Source organism: Eptatretus burgeri, chromosome 11, assembly GCF_056783735.1.
Source record: "Eptatretus burgeri isolate ZD-2024b chromosome 11, Ebu_testis_v1, whole genome shotgun sequence".
In the NCBI taxonomy this organism is placed as follows: domain Eukaryota; kingdom Metazoa; phylum Chordata; class Myxini; order Myxiniformes; family Myxinidae; genus Eptatretus; species Eptatretus burgeri.
Genome location: NC_140971.1, coordinates 2,190,080 through 2,208,715, shown reverse-complemented (window position 1 = coordinate 2,208,715; position 18,636 = coordinate 2,190,080). Strand labels below are relative to the sequence as shown.

The following is an 18,636-nucleotide window of genomic DNA, read 5'->3' as shown; positions in this document are numbered from 1 at the left end:
ATACAGCCGCAACTGACGCTCACGGACTATGCAGGTAACAAATCTCATCCGAGTCTCTCTCAGCAACCGCTCGTTGGACACAAAATCCAACCAGCGATAGCCAAGGATTCTCCGAAGACACCTGGTACCAAAGGAATTAAGTCTCCGTCTCAGATCCTTGGTCAGAGTCCAAGTCTCGCACCCATAGAGCAAGACTGGAAGTACCAAGGACCTGAAGACTCGGACTTTCGTCCTCCCACACAGGTACCGGCAGCGCCACACCCCATGATCCAGTAAATCCATGACTCCCCAGGCCCGACCCAGACGTCTATTGACCTCTGACTCGCAGCCAGCAGAGACATGAATATCACTGCCAAGGTAAGTGAATCTCTCCACGACCTCAACATCCTCATCACAAACAGACAGGACAGCAGCATCCAAGATGTCACCGAAAGCCTGGATCTTAGTTTTGACCCAAGAAACCCGTAATCCCAGCTGCTCCCACTCCTCATTCAGCACCTCGAGGGCCCCCAAAAGGATGTCTAAAGTCTCCGCAAAGATGACTGCATCATCTGCAAAATCAAGGTCCGAGATCTTGACATTCCCAAACGATGCACCGCAACTTGATCTCTCCGACATCCTCCCTAAAATCCAGTCCATACAAGTGCTGAAAAGTGTGGGGGCAAGTACACATCCCTGACGAACTCCAGTAACAACTGGAAATAAGTCGGAGATCGTACCACCACACTTCACAGCACTCTCAGTACCAGAGTAGAGTTCAGACATCAGATCGATCAGTTTTGGTGGCACCCCACGAAGACCAAGAATCCTCCAGAGGACATCCCGATTCACTGAATCGAACGCTTTACAGAGATCAACATAGGCTGCAAGCAGCCCCTGCCGAAACTCTCGTCTGCGTTCGGTGAGGACACGAAGGGCAAGGATACGGTCAATCGTTGACCTCTTTGGTGTAAAGCCTGACTGCTCTGGACACTGGTACTCAAGCAGATGGTGGCGAACCCTATCAAGAATTATCCGAGCAAAGACCTTGCCCGGCACTGAGAGCAGCGTCACCCCTCGGTAGTTGTTGCAGTCTTGGCGATCACCCTTCCCTTTCCAGAGAGGGACAACAAGGCCCCTCTTCCAGTCAGTTGGGATGATGCCTATGTTCCAGGCAGAGCACAAAACTGCATGCAACGACACGAGTGCAGCATTTCCACCAGCCTTGAAAAGTTCAGCATGAATGCCACAGATCCCTGGAGCTTTGCCCCGTTTCAACTGGTTCACCGCAGCCCGTGTTTCCACAAGCGAAGGTGGACCACAGTTGATTCGAGGGTCAGCAACAGGGATTGGAACACCCTTGACGTCCAACTCGACAGCTGGTGGATCAGCCTGGTACAGCCACTCAAAGTAACCGGCCCAGCAGACCATCAGCTCGGACTCCTCTGTCAAGAGCTCACCACCCTCCGCTCTAACTGCAGTACACTGAGGGACGGGCTTGGAGGAACGCAATGCGCGAATTCCCCTGTAAGCAGGATGAGACTAACTTGACCACAGGTGATGCTCTACACCCTCACAGATTCCTCGCACGTAGGCCTCCTTGTCCACCCTCAGTGCACGTACAGTTTTACGCCTCAGCTCCCTGAACAGCTCAGCTCTGCCATTCAGCCTGGCCCTGCGACTGGTCAATGGTATCCAGTGTCCCTTGAGAGACAAAATTCTTCTTTGCCCTGCGGTGAGCTCCAAGACATCCACCGGCAACATCAAGGACGGTGGTCTTGAAGGCGCTCCACAACTCTTTAGGACCCCCCAAAGCACCCAGACCCCCCAAGTGTCCACTCAGCCTGTTCGCAAACTCCTCAGCTACTCTCTCATCCCTGAGCTTGGCAACATCCAGCCGAGGCTGGGATGGTACCATTCTCCAGGATTTAAGGTGCAGCTTTAGAGTTGCTACAACAAGCCTGTGGTCAGTATTGAGGAACTGAGCACTCCGGTAGACCCTGCAGTTCTGGATCATCCTCCAACGACCGTCAATGAGGACATGGTCAATCTCCTTTGCCACACCGCCAGCGTTGGAATACCAAGTCCAGCGATGAGCTTATGGGCGCTGAAACCATGAACCAGCCACCCAAAGTCCATGACTTCTTGCAAAGTCAAGGAGCTTAGTGCTATTCTGGTTCATAGTTCCTGACCCATGGGGACCAACACACACCTCATAACCATCCCTATCAGTTCCAGTCGATGCATTGAAATCCCCCAAGACTGGAAGTGTATCTCGTCTGGGGCACTGATCAACCACAGACTCGAGTGTGGCGTAGAATGCATCCTTCACGGTGAGATCACTCGCCTCAGTCGGAGCATAAACAGAGACCAGGGAAATGACACCGAAGGAGTGACGAATCCTTAATATCATAATACGCTCGTTGACCGGTGTTACCTCAATTATCATTGGAGTCAGCTTATTGGACACAACTACAGCAACTCCTTGGGTATGGTAACCATCAGAGCGACCAGACCAATAGTAGGTGTAACCACCCACCATTATCTCGCCGCAATCCGGTCTCCGAACCTCAGAGAGTGCTGCAATCCCGATGTCCAAATGCTTGAGCTCAGATGATAACAGAGACAGGTGATCATCCTCTGTTAGGGATAGGACATTCCAGGCACCCACCCGAAGGGACCGCCTCAGGTTAACCCAAGGAGACCGCCGTCTGGTGGACGACTCCTCAGCACCACTCCGACACACTCTCCCGCAATCTGACCCAGGGATGTTACCCCGTGGTTTCCCTCCTCTCATCAAAGATTGGGGGTCCCAAAGGCTTTGCCCCAATCCCGTCATCCGGTGAGCTGCCCTGCGAAGGGAAGCTGCACAGGAGGTACTCCCACGGAGTGGGTTTTCAGGTTTTTTTTGCGTTTTTGCGTTTTGCGGAATGAAGGGTTTTACTGTGACCGGAGTGCAAATCCTGCCACCAACCTCCTAATAAGAAGTAACCCAACTGCAGGAGGACGTCTGCAGACACAGTTGGGCACTAGATATGGATTGCCGTTGGCTAACAAGGAGCTCCTCCGCCCTTTGACAGGTTTTGTTTTTAATCCTGCTGGGTGTCCATATCCAAACACCCCCCTCACCAGAAAACCTGGTGGGGGAGACGGTTTAGTCGCCGACAACCCGACCATGGAACAGGTTAGTACAGGTTTACATGGTACCTGTAGCAGGTCACAGATCGAACCTGACCTGACATAAACCTGGAGTACCAAGTACTTGGAGACGTCCGGAATGTCAGGCAACGTCCAAATTGGAGAAAAATAAACCTGTTTTTTTTCTTTTTAGCAGTTGGAACTACTGCTGAAGTCAATAAAGAAATTCAAAATTTGAAATTCAGCTCAGATTAAGAGATTCTAGAGGTTAAGGCATGTGCGGAAATGAAATAAAGCAATGAATGCTGGCCTCTCCTGGAGTTTATAAGCATTGCAATGTATCCAGCGATTTGTAGCGATGATGAACAGGCATTCGATGATATGAGTGAGAAAAGTGAAAAAATAACTTTATCATTAAGAAATCATTGTGGCCTGTTCCAAGTCAAGGCATTGTTGAGCAGCCCACCCCAAAAAAGAATTGCGAATTAAGACCCCAGCGAGGGACAGCAAGGTAACCAAGGATGAGCCTTGATAAAGGATAATTATCTTCAAAAGGTGTGTTTAAATTATCCCCAACACCCAATTTTCATTCATGCACTCCCTTGTAGTTCCCTTCTTATGCATGCAAAGTTTCAGGCCGCGAGGTTTCATGGTTTTGGAGTTGGGGAGGACGGACACACACACACACACACACACATTAGTTATAGACACATTTTATCATTTTGGAAGCAAAATTGAGGAATACCATTATTGGTGGATTATATGTTAGACTTGTATCTGTGGATACACTGGGGAAAACCTGCACAGGCCAGGTACAAAACAAGTTGGAAATACATTTGCTTACCATTACTGAGGAGGGTGTCTGGAAAGCCCCCAGAGACTCCTTTCCTTTTCCTGGAGAGGGCAGTCAGTGTAAGTCCTCGTCCTGAAATTGTACACAAGTGAGGTGGGGAGAGATGCAAGAGGAGAAGCAGAGAGATGGAGTGGAGCAATGTAGGAAGCAACTAACTACCCGTTCAGAGATGGCACTGGTACCGAGAGGACTGTGGATCGGGATTGACAGGCATTACCCGAGACAATTCCCCGAAGGAAGGTTGCACGCTTGTGAACTGCCTTCATGTTGTGTCAGCACCAGTGAATCGTCCGAGCAGTCATCTGAGGAGCCGTTTCCGTGCTGCGACAGTGCTGCAACAGCAAGAAGTGATCGACCGTTCTGTATTCTTCGAGAGTTGGCGCTAACCGCAAGAGTGGCAGAAAAGTACTAGTGTGCAGCTGCACACTGATTTAGCACGCAATCTGAGTCTGTGCAGATTACTTTTGATTTCCTTCCCTTATTGTGCTGTTGTGTGCCTCAGCAATATGAGGTTAAAATGTTTTTCATCTCGGCATCGTCCATCCATTTTTCTATTTCTTAACAATCCTTCATTTGACGCTGCTTCTACGACGCTTTGCTTGAGGCCTTAAAAAGTTCCGTGTAACTTTACACCTGTCTGTCTCCAGCTGCCATGCTTTTCACAGAATTTTCCTCACAATTTATGTTGCTGGGCTACTTGAGAAAGGAATGAAGAACTATTCTTACTTGTCATGACTCGACTATTGTCGGTCTGCATCGACGGACAGGTAGAACAATGCATGAAATCGACAAATCGTTGATCGAAGTATGCTAACCGCCTTGGGAAGCAAGTCGAAGCTGATGCTACAGCTGTGAACCCTTTTTGGAAGAACAAGATTGGTGATGTTACCCAATTGATGGTCTCTATTTGAGAGAGCCTGTTATATCCCGTCTCGAGCTAGGTGTTGAGGATAGGGATAAAATTCATCTTAACGGTGTGCTCCTTGCTCTGTTCGTTTGAAAAATAAATATTTATTTTATAATCGCATGGTGGCACGAGTCTTGTATTCCAAGTGATAAAATAATTGGCTTTCTTGATTCCACTGGAATTTGGCTCGCTAATGACCCCATGATTTGTTGTCATATGTCACACCCAAGGTCACAGTTTTGTTAAACCCCTTCCCTTAGGACTTGATGTGGCCTTGTACATGCTTCATGGATGGTTTCAATCCACTCGTCACGTGGCTGATCCACGTCACATTTGGTGCCCTTTAATTTGGATTGACCTTTATAACATGATGAGCTGAGAGTTCTCAAGCATGCGTTAGCATCAGGGCATTGCTCCTTAGCTTGGACATCTGGAGACAACTTGTTGGCAGTCTTTCTTTTCACGCCCATTTTGGAGATCTGATCAAGCTGTCTTAGCTCCTCATAAAGCTCAGGAGCTTAAGAGAAGTTCCTGTTTTCAAGAGGTTGTTAACAGAAAGGATAGGAGCTTCATCAAGTTAATTTTTTTGGAGTGTCATGATAAGAATGTGAGACTAATGATGTGCTCCATGTGACAAACCAGCTTCACATTGGTTGACGTGCATATCCTGGAACGGCCATTGTGCCCAGTTTCTTGAAAAATAATCATATTCCAGGCAGCAACACTCGAAGCTTAAGCAACTGATAACTTTATTCAAAATCGCTCAAATATGACGGTGAAAAAACCATGCCTTTGTCACATGAGTACACACACATTCACTGCAAAAAAAAGGAAGTCCAACTGCCAGCCTGCAATCCTCCAAGTGGAAATGATGCAAAACATATTTGGAAGTTATGCATTTGTAGAATCAAACTCAGTTCTATTACACTCCTCGCTTGTTTCTATTGTTTTATTTTTTTATAAAACCAATGAAAAAGTTGATCGAGCAATGAGAATTACATGAACATGAGGATTGGGGGAGGCACCTTTGGCGGAACATTGTCAAATGCATCAAATAAATGGATTAAAGAATATTCAGTCACTAAATTATTGGACGAGACTCTGGCAAATGGATAGGGACACAGTGGAAAACAAAGATAATTTGAAATTCACAACCAATATAATGCAGTGAATGATTCCATTCTTCCCTGCTGGTATATGCTACATGATCTCAGTTACAGGTCGCAGGTATGGGGTTTGCCATCCTTCTTGGTATGGATTTGTACTTTTCAAAAACTGACCGTCTGCACTGGGCAACATCTAAGTTGCATGTCCATAAGGCCAGTCACTTTTGGGAGCATCTTTCTTCAACAGAGCGATATCACCAACATGAAGGCTGTGTTCCTTGGCTTGCCACCGCGTATGAGGCTGCAGGGTCCTTGGCTGAATGGCTGGCTGACAAGGCACATCTGGCACATGTCTTTCATTGGTTTAGTGCTAGAGGATTGGTCCTGTGAATAGGGTAGAATTGTTGTGGATATTCCATTCAACGGCGAGGGTGCTCATCCTCAGATGGTAACGTCGGTCTTGCTTACTCTGACCATTGGATGAGTGTCACTACTGAAGGCAGGCATTCTGTTCTTCATGGCAAGTAGGGCCTTCACCTCAGTTACTGAAGGTCATATTCCGAGGAAATCATCAGACTGAGGTCATTTTGAATCTTTGCATTTAGCCAAACGAAGGATGCGTGCATTGAAAATGGAAGAAAATTAACGTTGTAGGTCTCTTTATACTTGAAGACCTCCATCTTTCAATGATCGACAAGGTCAGGTGGAAGCTTCGCTACGATTGGTTTTTAGGAACAGAGATGTATCCAAAGCTAAAAGTCCTTGAAGTGACCCAGCACATCTGGCGGCCTCTATTTCCTCGATGATGTTGCCAAACTTCTGCAGACTTTTACTGTCATTCTTCTGCAGACGAAAGGCTAGAGTTACAGCTTGGAGTATTCTTGGAATAAAAACTTGTTTCATTTTAATTAAACTTCAGACCAAATTGCATTTAGCAATGCTTGTGTAATTGCTTAATCGCTGTGGAATCTTTCATTAAGACGATGCCCGACCTGCATCAATTCGATGTCAGGGTTAGAAATGTAAACTCGGTTGAGACACTCTGCGAGTCCTTTGGATTCTGAATGGTCAGCCATATGTTGAACCATGAGGTTAAGTTGTTCATCAGATGAGAGGGGTATTCCGTTGATCATGTTCGAGAAGGCTGCACGCCATGTCCTGAATTTCTCAGGCTGATTGTCAAACATAGAAACCTTCTCTGAAGCTAAGACGCGATGAGACAGAGAGTCCACAGAGTTTTGTGTGGATTGGCGTGATTGATGGACCCATTGGTGAACGGCTGGAGACTTGTAATGTTGCTACCACATGTGTGGTATATGTCCTCGCACCGGATGCAAGTACAGCATGGGTGTACCCTGGATTTTGTGAGAAATAACTCAGTTGGGGGTTGACTGCAATTCCAATGTATGCCGACATAGGATCGGTGTACACACACTGTTGGATGCCTAATGACCGTAACTGGAGCTGGGTTTCTAACCCAGGAACTCGTAACGGGACATGTTAACAGAATGGGGGTTGATATGCAACCATGACACATAGCATTGGAGAAAGATGATGACACGATGTTTGTGTGTAAGATATTAGTTGTGAGTTGGGTACGATCGACCAGGAGCCGGCGTCGTGTTATACTGAGCAGACATAACTTGCCTTTTGGACACAATTGATGTTGATGGGTTCTCCATGGAGTTTGGCGCTTCAGCGTTGACGGCTGCTGATAGGGGGTCTGACTGAAATGACGGAAGTACGAGCAATGTAGAGCTCGGTCAGAACATACCCTGGTATCCTGTGGAATATCTTCAGTGTCGTAGTCAGATAAAATGGATGGTTGCGGAGATGTGGTATTCCTGGATAAGAGCATTCCCACTTTCTCTGCAGGTGGAGGTAATTTAGCAATCAAAATATTGTCGAATTTGCCTCCACGCAGAGTACCAGACCGCTTCCAAACAGGCCTGAGTTATGGCAGCTTCTTCCCCCCACTATAGTTGTTGGAGATGCATCTGTTGTTGTGTAGCTACCAATCAAGCTTTGTTTCAATTTGCATACCATGGCAGCTCTGACGGAGGCCTCGGCTGCTTCTGCTCTGGCCTCCAAAATGAGTGAAGATCTGGAAGAGATGGACGAAGTCCAAGAGCCAACGACAGATCGACCTTGTATGGTGTGAGTTCACCATGACGGCTCTTTACGACCACACCAGCGAGACAAGCATGACGTGGGTTTTTTACTATCCTGAAACGGTCCTGGTGCCCAGATTCTTGAAACAAGGACAAATGTGTCCAAGAGCAGCGTCCTAAAGGTTTTGTCGGCTAAAAAAAACAAACAAAAAAACAACAACAACTTCCGATATTTTGTCACATGCCTTGATTAAGCCAATAGCGAGACCCGTCATAGTGTATTTACGTATTTACGAAATATAGTGTATTTACGAAATAAATAATGTATTTACGAATTTACAATACATTAAATGGAATAATCTTTAAATAGTAACGTGAACTTTTCGAAATTTTAAAGCAAATATCCGAATATATTTAAAAGTTCATGATAGACGCTCTCAAAAGGCACCCTCAATGCGAGGATGTGTACAAGTGCTTAGTATTTAAGAAGATCCGGATCGTGTCTATAAAAGAGCCGAGTCCTAATATAAAGGTTTTGTCTTCACAAGAAGAAGAAGAACAACAACAACAACGCCGGGCGTTCTTAGAGCAGCGTTCGCTACGCAAGATGCTGCTAAAAATAAGAATATTCCTGGCAGTTTCACAATACCCGAGGTTTTGGTAACTGATGACTTTATTCTAAAATCACTTGAATATGACGGAAAAAAACGTGCCTTTGTCACACGAGTACAAACACGTTCACAACAAATAAAGGAAGTCCAACTGCCAACCCGCCTTCCCCCAAGTGGAAATGACGCAACATATGAGCGGAAGGAACATATGCATTTGTCGAATCTAACTCGCTTCCATCAGAATGCATGCTGTTGCTGCGCAACTGTCACTGTACACTATGAGTGAGGACACCTGGGAGGTTGAAATGTTCATCACATTTACCTGGAAAAATGCAGATTCAAAGTCGTTTTACCATTTTTGGAGCAGTTTGAATACATCCTGCATTTTTCAACAAATTGGGTTGTTGTGCAGGTCGAGTCTTAGAGGGAACATTAAAAGTTTCACTTTAGTTTATCGATTCGATTTAATAAATAATTTAAACACGAGCTATGGTTTTTGAACGTTGTTTCCCCGAGTGTGTAAAGGATTGATGGAATGTCAATGCACAGGTAAGTTGGATTCTTATTACAGCGCGTGCGCTGTATACAATTGCACAGAGTTTGAAATGTCCCTGGTGTCTACCACGTCTCCGGTGTCCCCTATCCCCCCCCCCCACGTGCCTCAAGACAGCCAATGACGGCCGTCCAGTAGATGCAGTGCGTAACCTAGACGGAAATAGCGAGAATTTACCGAAATACCCGAGTATTTCAATGGAAATTTGTGAAACTAACGTGTTATATATGTGAAAAACATTTAATTTATTGCTTGACGGGAAAAAATCCAAGAAACGCGCCCCTCTCATGCACGAACGAACGAAAGACGCCATTTCCGCCCACCATCGCATTCCGCGCCGAAAGACGTCATTTCCGCCCACCATCGCATTTCGCGCTGATCGCCGAATGCCGAAAGCGAAGTTCTTCTTATGCTATCATTCTTTTGCGGCCTCCTGCCACGCTGTATCGAACGATTTCATTCCTTCTGTTATATATAAAGGCTTATCACAATAATAACAAGATTTTTACATTTCAAATATTAAGTACGCTTTTTAATTGTTTTTCAACTGAAAAAGCATAAATTGCACATGTTAACATAAGTGTACTCATTTGCTTCACCACACGTGCTGTATTGAAGGATTTCACTTGTTTTCATTGAGTTGTGAAGAGCATTTCAAAGGAAGACCAGTTCCTGACCTTGTTGCACTGATGTTTTACCCTGTCGTGTGTCTGGTGCAGGATTGATGGAGGACTTCAAAGATGGGATGGAAAGAGAAAGTGAAGGGACTGGTAGTCTGTGGGGGGGAGAGAGCAGTAGGGATTGGGAAAGGCACATTGGTGAAGAGTGGGACAGAATTGATGAGGAAGATGGGGAGATTGAAGATGAAGAAGGAGAGAGAGACAGTGAAAATAATAATGAGGAGGAACACATTAACGATGATGAGGGGCATAGTATTGGGGATAGGCATGTAGAAGATGGAAGAGAATGGGAAAAGGAATGTGAAGGAGAAGATCATTGGATTGGAGAAGGAGATGTGGAGTGGTGGAGTGGGGAAGAACTAGGAAGAGAAGGAGAGTGTGCTGGAGACATAAAGAGGTTAGAAGAAGAAGACCAGTGTAATGAAGGAAACATGGAATGGGGAAAAATAAAAGAAGAAAGAGATGAAGACTTAATTGTTGATGAGAGTGAAAAGTTGGATCAGGATACAAGGCAATGCAAGAAAGAAGATTCTGAAGGAGAAGAGTATCCTCAGAGGCACCAAGGCTTGGACTGGTCTCTCGGTCTTCCGCAAGATCATCCAGGTGAGAAGGGCTTGGAGGATGTGGGATTGGCAATAAACCAGCTTGGGGGAATTTCTCCTCAAAAGTACTTGAATGAGATTTCATTGTAAACAGAAACAATGGAACAGACATTTTGTTCAATTTCTGGAAAAGGCCATTTGGGCCACTCGTTTTTTTCTGTAAAGCCAGCATTGGCATTATGGCAAATTGTGGATCACGTCCTATAGAAGTGATACACAATGGAATACGGTGCAATAAGTTGTGGGTTGCAAGCTGTGCAGGTACACAAGCACTTGCTCAGCTGGCAATGCAAAACCCTCTTACCCTCCTCAACTCCAGTACCTCGTCAGTTCTTCTTTTGTCCCCCTATTTTCACGACTATAATTTCCTCCCCGAGTCCGTCCAGTCATGTTCTTTTCACCACTCCTTTAAAATGGCCAGTGATGACCATCTTGTGCAATCCCGATTCTTTTCCCCGATATTCTCACCATCTCTTCTCTCTTCCCCTTTCCTGTCCTGTCCGCGCACACTTTTACACATTTACCCTATTTTTGTTCGATCTTCTTGTCTTCTTACACGTTCCTTGTCTACTCAGCACACTTGGTTCCCTTGCCATGTCTATACGTCCCTATTTTGACTGTCTGTATATTCATTCCTTTGCCCTTTATTCCTCCATCATGTTAAAAAGACAGCCATACATATTGTAGTATTTACGACCCCATGCCACAACCAAGAATTACCTTACCACTGTCAGGTGTGGCATTTCAACTGCAGAAACAGTTGCTTCGCGAATGGCTGAACCATGGAGTGGTGCAAATTCTCCGCATTGTCAAGATTACAATCAACTTAATTTTCACCCCCAGGGAATTGCCATTGTTCCCAACGGTTTTACCTCAACGCGGCAAGATGCAGAACAAGGCGTGTGCATGATCTTGAGGAATACAAATACATGTATTAAGGCATAAGACAACAAATGAAGAATGAACCCAACACAAAATAACCCAACATAAATGAAGAACCCAACACAAAAGGTCGACCAACAATAAACAAGCAAACACTGAACAGTCCAGGAATTGAAACCATAGAGCATAATGATTACAACTTTAAGACACGAACACCAAACCAGACCAGGTTTTTCACGCCACAGGGCAACGGTACGTGACACTGCTGGCATGCAGCTCGAGGGTCCCTGGATGTAAACAAACGTGGCTCCACTGCATTCTTGGCAAGTACAAGCCAGGCAAAGAAGAGCCAGCGAGAGAAGCCACTTGAAGAGTGAGGGAGTCCCCTACCCCCACCCCCCACTACCACCTTCATCGGCCCTCGATCGCCCCACCCTCATTTGAGGTCAATATCTGCTCACACTGGGGAGCTGTCCACCAAAGGCGGTCATGGCAAGTGCCAGCAGTCAATTATATGTGTCATAGGCGTGCATGCCAGTGTCACCAAAGTGCATGCGCCCTTGGGGCCAGTTGGGGCTTGGCCAGAGGGAGCTGCTCCCCTTCACCAATCACAAGGTGGGTGTCAGCGTCTGCTAGAGAGCCAATCGCTGACCCCTTTCCAACGCCCTGGCTGAATGAGGCACATGTGCATCCGCCATCTTGAGGTTAAAAGACAGCCGTGCCAGCCCAAGTCCAGTTTCAGACTGGGAGGAACACCAGATGAGACATTCTTACCATATACGAGCTCAAATTTGGATCATGCCCACTCTTCCCCCTCCCCAGCTGACTATGCACTACAGCGTACTTTTCATCGGTGGCAACTTTTTCGTACTTTTACATCATGAACTTTGCACCATTTATTTGTCCAACCAGTGGCAGTAGTGTAGGTGTGGTTTTTATCTGTGAAAAACAAATTTCTTTCGTAACCCACAACTTCCAAGTAAAAAAACAAATTCTACAAATTTGTGAAAATTCATTAAAAACCCAAAACTGGAATATCTTGGTTGGATAAGTATCCACCCCCCTTGATAATAGCAACTGTAAATTAGCTCATGTGTAACCATTGACCTTCAAAATCACACACCAAGTTAACTGGCCTCCACCTGTGTTAAATTGTAGTGATTCTGATTATTTCTGAATAAAATCAGCTGTTCCTGTCGGTTTCCTCGACTGGGTAGTGCATTCCACAACAAAGACTCAACCATGAGCATCAACGAGCTTTCAAAAGACCTCTGGGAGAAAGTTGTGGAAAGGCACAGATCAGCGGATGGGTATAAATATATTTCAAAGGCCTTGAATATCCCTTGCAGCACAGTCAACACAATCATTAAGAAGTGGAAGGTGTATGGTACCACCAAAATCCTGCCTAGATCAGGCCGTCCTTCCGAACTGGATGACCAAGCAAGGAGGAGACTGATCAGAGAGGCCACCAACAGGCCAATGGCAACTTCAGAAGAGCTACATGCCTTTATAGCAAAGACTGGTCACTGTGTACATTTGACAACAATATCCAAAGCACCCCACCAGTCTGGCCTGTACAGTAGGGTGGTAATAAAGAAAGGCCCTGTCACACCTTGACGATTTAGCCAGCATATGCCGACGTATGAAAAATTTGTCTAAAACGCTGGCACACGTCGAATACGTATGGGTAAGTTTGTATACGTTAATAGCATGCTGGCATACGTCGTGGTACGCCGAGCTGCAAGACAAATTTTCCGTGCTTGAAATTTTTTGACATATGACTCACATGTTCCGCATACGCTGGCCATAAGTTGTAGGCACGTTACGCGATCGTTGACACACGTCGACACACGTTACTTGAAAGTTACTAATAAGTTGAAACACGTCGAGGTAATGTTTAGCGTCAGTGTTCCAGACTCCATGGCTTTTTTTTTCTTCGGTATGACGGTGATGTTGACACTTCGATTTTTAGTGCGGTTATAATATAATAAAATTAATAGGCTGCCGCTCAACGATTTAAATCATAACCACACTCGAAATCGAAGTGTCAACATCACCGTCATACCGAAAAAAAAACCCAGGGAGCCTGGAACACTGACGCTAACCATTACCTCGACGTGTTTCGACTTATGAGTAACTTACAAGTAACGTGTGTCGACGTGCGTCAACGATCGCGTAACGTCCCTACAACTTATGGCCAGCGTATGCGGAACGTGTCATACGCTGGCATACGTCAAAAAATTTTCCACATGCTGAAAATTTGTCGACGTACTCGGCGTACTACGATGTATGCCAGCGTGCTTCAGCGTGCTCTAAACGTATACAAAACTTACCCATAACGTATTCGACGTGTGTCAGCGTATTCGGCAAATTTTTCATACGTCAGCATACGCTGGCTAAAACGTCAAGGTGTGACAACGGCTTGACACTTCGATGTCTAGTGTGGTTATGATTTGAATCGTCGAGCCGCAGCCTATGAATAGCCTACGCCACGTGATCGTCGACGATACGCTGCCGCGCTATGCATAAGTTAGACTATCGTTGGGCATAGGTTGTGAATGCCGACAACACGCTCGGCATTCGTTGATATAAATTATCTATATGTTATCGAAACGTTCTGTGTACGTTACAAATACGTTATGCATACGTCAAACTCGTTATGAATACGTCCAAAACTGGAAAAAAAAAACATAAATAGTTCAGCGTACACCAGCGTTTTACATACATTTTGATACCTTGCCCTACACTGGCTAAAACGTCAACGTGTGACAGGGCCCGAAGTAATTGCTCAAAAAGCCCACCTTGAGTCCTGCATGAGGCAAAAACTACTCCAGGGATTCTGAAGCCATGTGGCAAAAAGTTTTGTTGTCTGATGAAACCACGGTGGAACTTTTTGGCCTAAATGCAAAACGTTACATTTGGCACAGCACATCACCCAAAGAACACCACACCTACTGTGAAGCATGGTGGCAGCAGCATCATGTTATGGGGATGTTTCTCATCAGCAGTGACTGGGGCACTTGTCATGATAAAAGGGAAAGTGGATGGAGCAAAATATAGAAAAATCAAAAAGGAAAACCTGCTGCTCTCTGAAAGAAAGCTGAAATTGGGACAGAAGTTCACCTTTCAGCATGACTTTGATCTGAAGCACACATCCAAAGCCACACTGGAGTGGCTAAGGAACAAAACTATAAATGTCCTTGAGTGGCCCAGTCAGAGCAACCACCTAAATCCAATCAAAAATCTGTGACATGACTTGAAGATTGCTGTCCATCAATGCTCCCCATGCAACTTCACTGAGCTTGAACAGTTTTGTGCAGAAGAATTGGCAAATATTGCCCAATCAAGGTGTGAAAAGTTGATGGAGACCTATCCTGACAAACTCACAGCTGTAATTGCTGTCAAAGGTGCATCCACCAAGTATTAGCTCATGAGGGGGGCTCGGTGGTACCAAGACATCCCGCTTTGATGCAACCCTTGACACCTGACCCTGACCAATGACGTTTTTCATTATTATTCAATTGAATTCAGAATGGGATTAAAATAAAGTCAATTCAAATGAAAAGGAAGACCAAATAGGTACAGTCCTGCATTGGAGTCATCAGAAGGAACCCAAACAAGCAAAAAACAAAGATGAAGTCATCAGGAGGATCCTGGACAGGATTCGCATTTCAGCTGCTACTCCTCTACCCTCAAACCCATCCAGGCACAGCTAAGTGAGCCTTATTCCAAAAATAAAAAAATAGTCCAAAGAAAAATCGAAAAGAACTGAGATTAAAAAAAATAAATTTTGCTTGCCAGACCATGTGTCTGATCAAGTTGAAATTCATATCATGTATTCCCCATCACTACAGGATCATAATTGTGAAGTTTCGGTTTAATTAAGCGCTTAAGCGGTTCCTGAGAAAACATTATTTAATATTTTTCTTCAAACCAATATGGCTGCCATGTCGTGACCATGTGACCAATGACATCATATGTGTGAACCTTTTGTTCTTCATGGATAGGCGGTCATACTTGTAAAGTTTTGCCTCGATCTGCTCAGCCACTTCAGAGAAGAAGGTTTTGAAGGGTTAAAAAAAAACAAACAATATGGCTGCCGAATCACAGAACCGACGATGTCATCGAATTTTTTCCTGTGGACTATTTTATCCCGAGATGACCCTCAGAATTTCTAATACTGATCAGATATCGCATTCTACATATGTAATTATGACATCATAACAAAGGCACCTATGATGTCAAAAAAAAAAAAATCACTCCCCATGAGGAGTTTCAATTTTTTTCTTGGTGCGGTTTCAGAGATGGAGGTACAAAGTTTTTTCCTTTTTCCAACATGGCTGCCACACGACATGATCTATGACATCATAATTATGATTCCAACATTCTACATGAGTCGTCGCTCCAATGGTGAAAATTTCGTCTCAATCCAACAAGCGGTTGCAGAGAAAAACACGAAAGGTCTGTGCGGACAAACAAACAGAGCCAAACGCAATACCCTCTCCTTTGGCAAGGGTAATAACATAATTTTCTTTCATAACATGATTATGAAATGTGAGTAAATGCATATTGGAATGGGATTCAATTCTGAATTCAACCCGTGAGTTGCCTCATCGCTGAGGAGTTACTCTGCCTCTCACTCTTCTACACAATCAGGCAGGATTGTAATTTGTTCAGGGTGCAGGCAACAACTCGTTTACTCCACGTAGGACACCGTGATATGAGATGGTGATTGAAGGTCCATCAACTGGTGCCAGCAGATGGGGACACCCAGTTTAACATCCATCCTCGGGACGGCACACACATTGATGCCTCAACCCTACAGAGGAAACACTATCATGGGGGTTTAGAGTTGGGTTGGGTTTCAAACACATGCTGGAGAGCACAGAGCTGAATGTGCCTATCTCTGTACCTATCGCTATCTTGCCAGCCCTATTGTGAAATGATTGCATGCAATTGCAAAAATATATAACTTACGAATTTGCTTCACTTGACAGGCATATTTTATTAATTATTAGTGATATTTATTTCTGAAAATAAACACTGAAGTTAAAGGTGACACCATATCATTATTTTGTATTCATTTATTGTTTTGCATTTCACTTTTCCTTCCTCATTATATTTCCCAGTGCTTGTGAGTGTTGTGAGAGTACAGCCAGAACTTTACACAGAAGGTAAGAGGATAAACAACGTTTGCTTCTTGCCTTGCATGTTCAATCCATGCCTGTTTTTCAAAAAATGATTGGTGCCATAGAGCACCCAGGTTTCCTTTCTGTGCATGTGTGTGTCCGCATACGCGGGGGCGCCTGCATTGGCGCCTGCGTGGGGGGGTGCCTGCACACGGAGCGCCTGTGCAGCCTCCTGCGTGAGTGCTGGGTCACCTGTATGTGGTGGCACCTGCTCAGTTTCCTGTGAGCATGTGGCCACCTGTACGTTTGCGGGGACTGGCTGTGTGAGCGCCTGTCCATCCCTGTGGATGTGTGTTTGTATTTATACACACACTGTTTATCAATGAAGAGTTCACGAGATCTTGACCCTGATGTTTTACTCGTGGGCAAAGCTTGTCTGTTTGTAACAATTGCTTCTTTTGAAGATGTTGAGATTAAAATACCGTAAAAAGAAAATCTATATACCGCACAATATAATGGAGGGAAAGTATTGTTGCAGGCCGGTGTCACGAGGGGGAACCACGAGCGAGGGACTATCTCGGGTCCTTTTCTGAACTCACCGGGAATCGCAGGCCGTCGCACATGAATAACTTTGTGATGCGAGGGGGTCGCGAATCGACCGCGAATGCCAATTAGTCGACCACGTGACTTGGTGTGCTCCGTCTGACAAACTGTTTACCTAAGGGTCACGTGACCTTCTTACGGGGGAACGCACCTTCGGTATGTACTTGTGTTAACCAGATTACCTACCGGATCAGGTTCAGCCGAGCGGAACTGCCAAGTATGTATCGGCTGCGAAGCAAATCTTTGGGGAAGAACATCCTGGCTAAGCTTGGGTGCGGGCCATGCTGGACCAATGAAGGAAAATACAAAAATGAGCTGGGAATATTTCTAAACAGCCCGTTTATTTACAACCAGAATGCGAGGAAAGTTATATGGCACAGTAAATGGGGTTTATTGGCATGTACAGTAGGGAAAGCAAGGAATTTGTGGGGTGTGGCAAAAGGCAAACAATCTCACAAAAACAGAGACAGAGCAGAGTTATCCCATTATATCTTATGCAGTCTTAACTTGTGTTATGACAGGTGCCATCACACACACACACACACACACACACACACACACACACACACACACACACACACACACACACACACACACACACACACACACACGGAAAATTAGATAGCCCAGAGAGAAAGAAGCAGGTGAGGGTAAACGACCTCTCAATACCTGGCACGGAAGCAGACCAACGCAACTCAGAACGCTTAGGGAGAGGGAGGTGGGAGGAATACTGGGTGTGTATGGTGTGGGAGTGTGAGTTGTGAGCATAGTGCAACGGGGGTGCAGCGTAATGCGAGAGGAAGAAGTGAGGTGTGAGTCAGTTCAATTCGCTCCTTCAGGTTTCTTCCCTTAAAAGAAGTCAGGCTTCGCCCGCATTGATGCTCTTTTGTACTTCCATAGTAGACGAGATAAAGAGAAAGTAAGATGGTAGAAAAAGATGTGTAAGAAGAAAGTTCCTATCCTCTCCGTATGTGTAAATGTCTGTAAGTAATGAGGATCGCTCAAAACGGAGCAACCCCACCTCGTGGCAGTAGTGTGAGAACCCCGCTTGGTCACTGGGACTCGCGGTGCCATTTGCTCTGCACCGATGTTCACCAACTCGCCGAATGCCTGCTCACCAATCTCGCCTGGCTCTGCATTCCTCTCTGCAGCACCGCGGACAGCCCCGAGCACGAAAGGACAAACAGCAGCAGCGACGAACAAGCTGACCGGATGAGCAGTGCGAAAAGGATGAACTGGCTGGACAAGCAGACTGCCGACTGACTGGGTGAACTGACGAAAAGACCCTGATCGGCTCTGCTCTGCCCTTTTTATGGGTCCGCGTTCTCGGGTGCCCTTAAAAGAATATTTTAAGAATAAGTTTTTTTTTAATTCAAAACGAGCTGGAGACAAAATCACGCTCCCCTATTGGGCCACAGCAGCCGTAGCCACGCCCTGCCAGGCCTCGGAGACGAAAAATGGGTCAGTTGCTCGCTAACCTTG

At 45.5% G+C, this 18,636-nt stretch overlaps 1 protein-coding gene across 2 annotated transcripts in view; it reads left to right on the top strand.

Annotated features, from left to right (window-relative positions):
• Nucleotides 1-18,636, top strand: part of LOC147016294 (uncharacterized) — a 56,606-nt gene that overhangs the window by 12,889 nt on the left and 25,081 nt on the right. For both annotated transcript variants that reach the window (XM_085844890.1, XM_085844891.1), the window contains 2 exons: nt 9,978-10,541; nt 16,552-16,596. In XM_085844890.1, coding sequence (XP_085701016.1) covers nt 9,983-10,541; nt 16,552-16,596 — 604 coding nt within the window. In that variant the 5' untranslated portion in view covers nt 9,978-9,982. The remainder of the gene's footprint in view (nt 1-9,977; nt 10,542-16,551; nt 16,597-18,636) is intronic.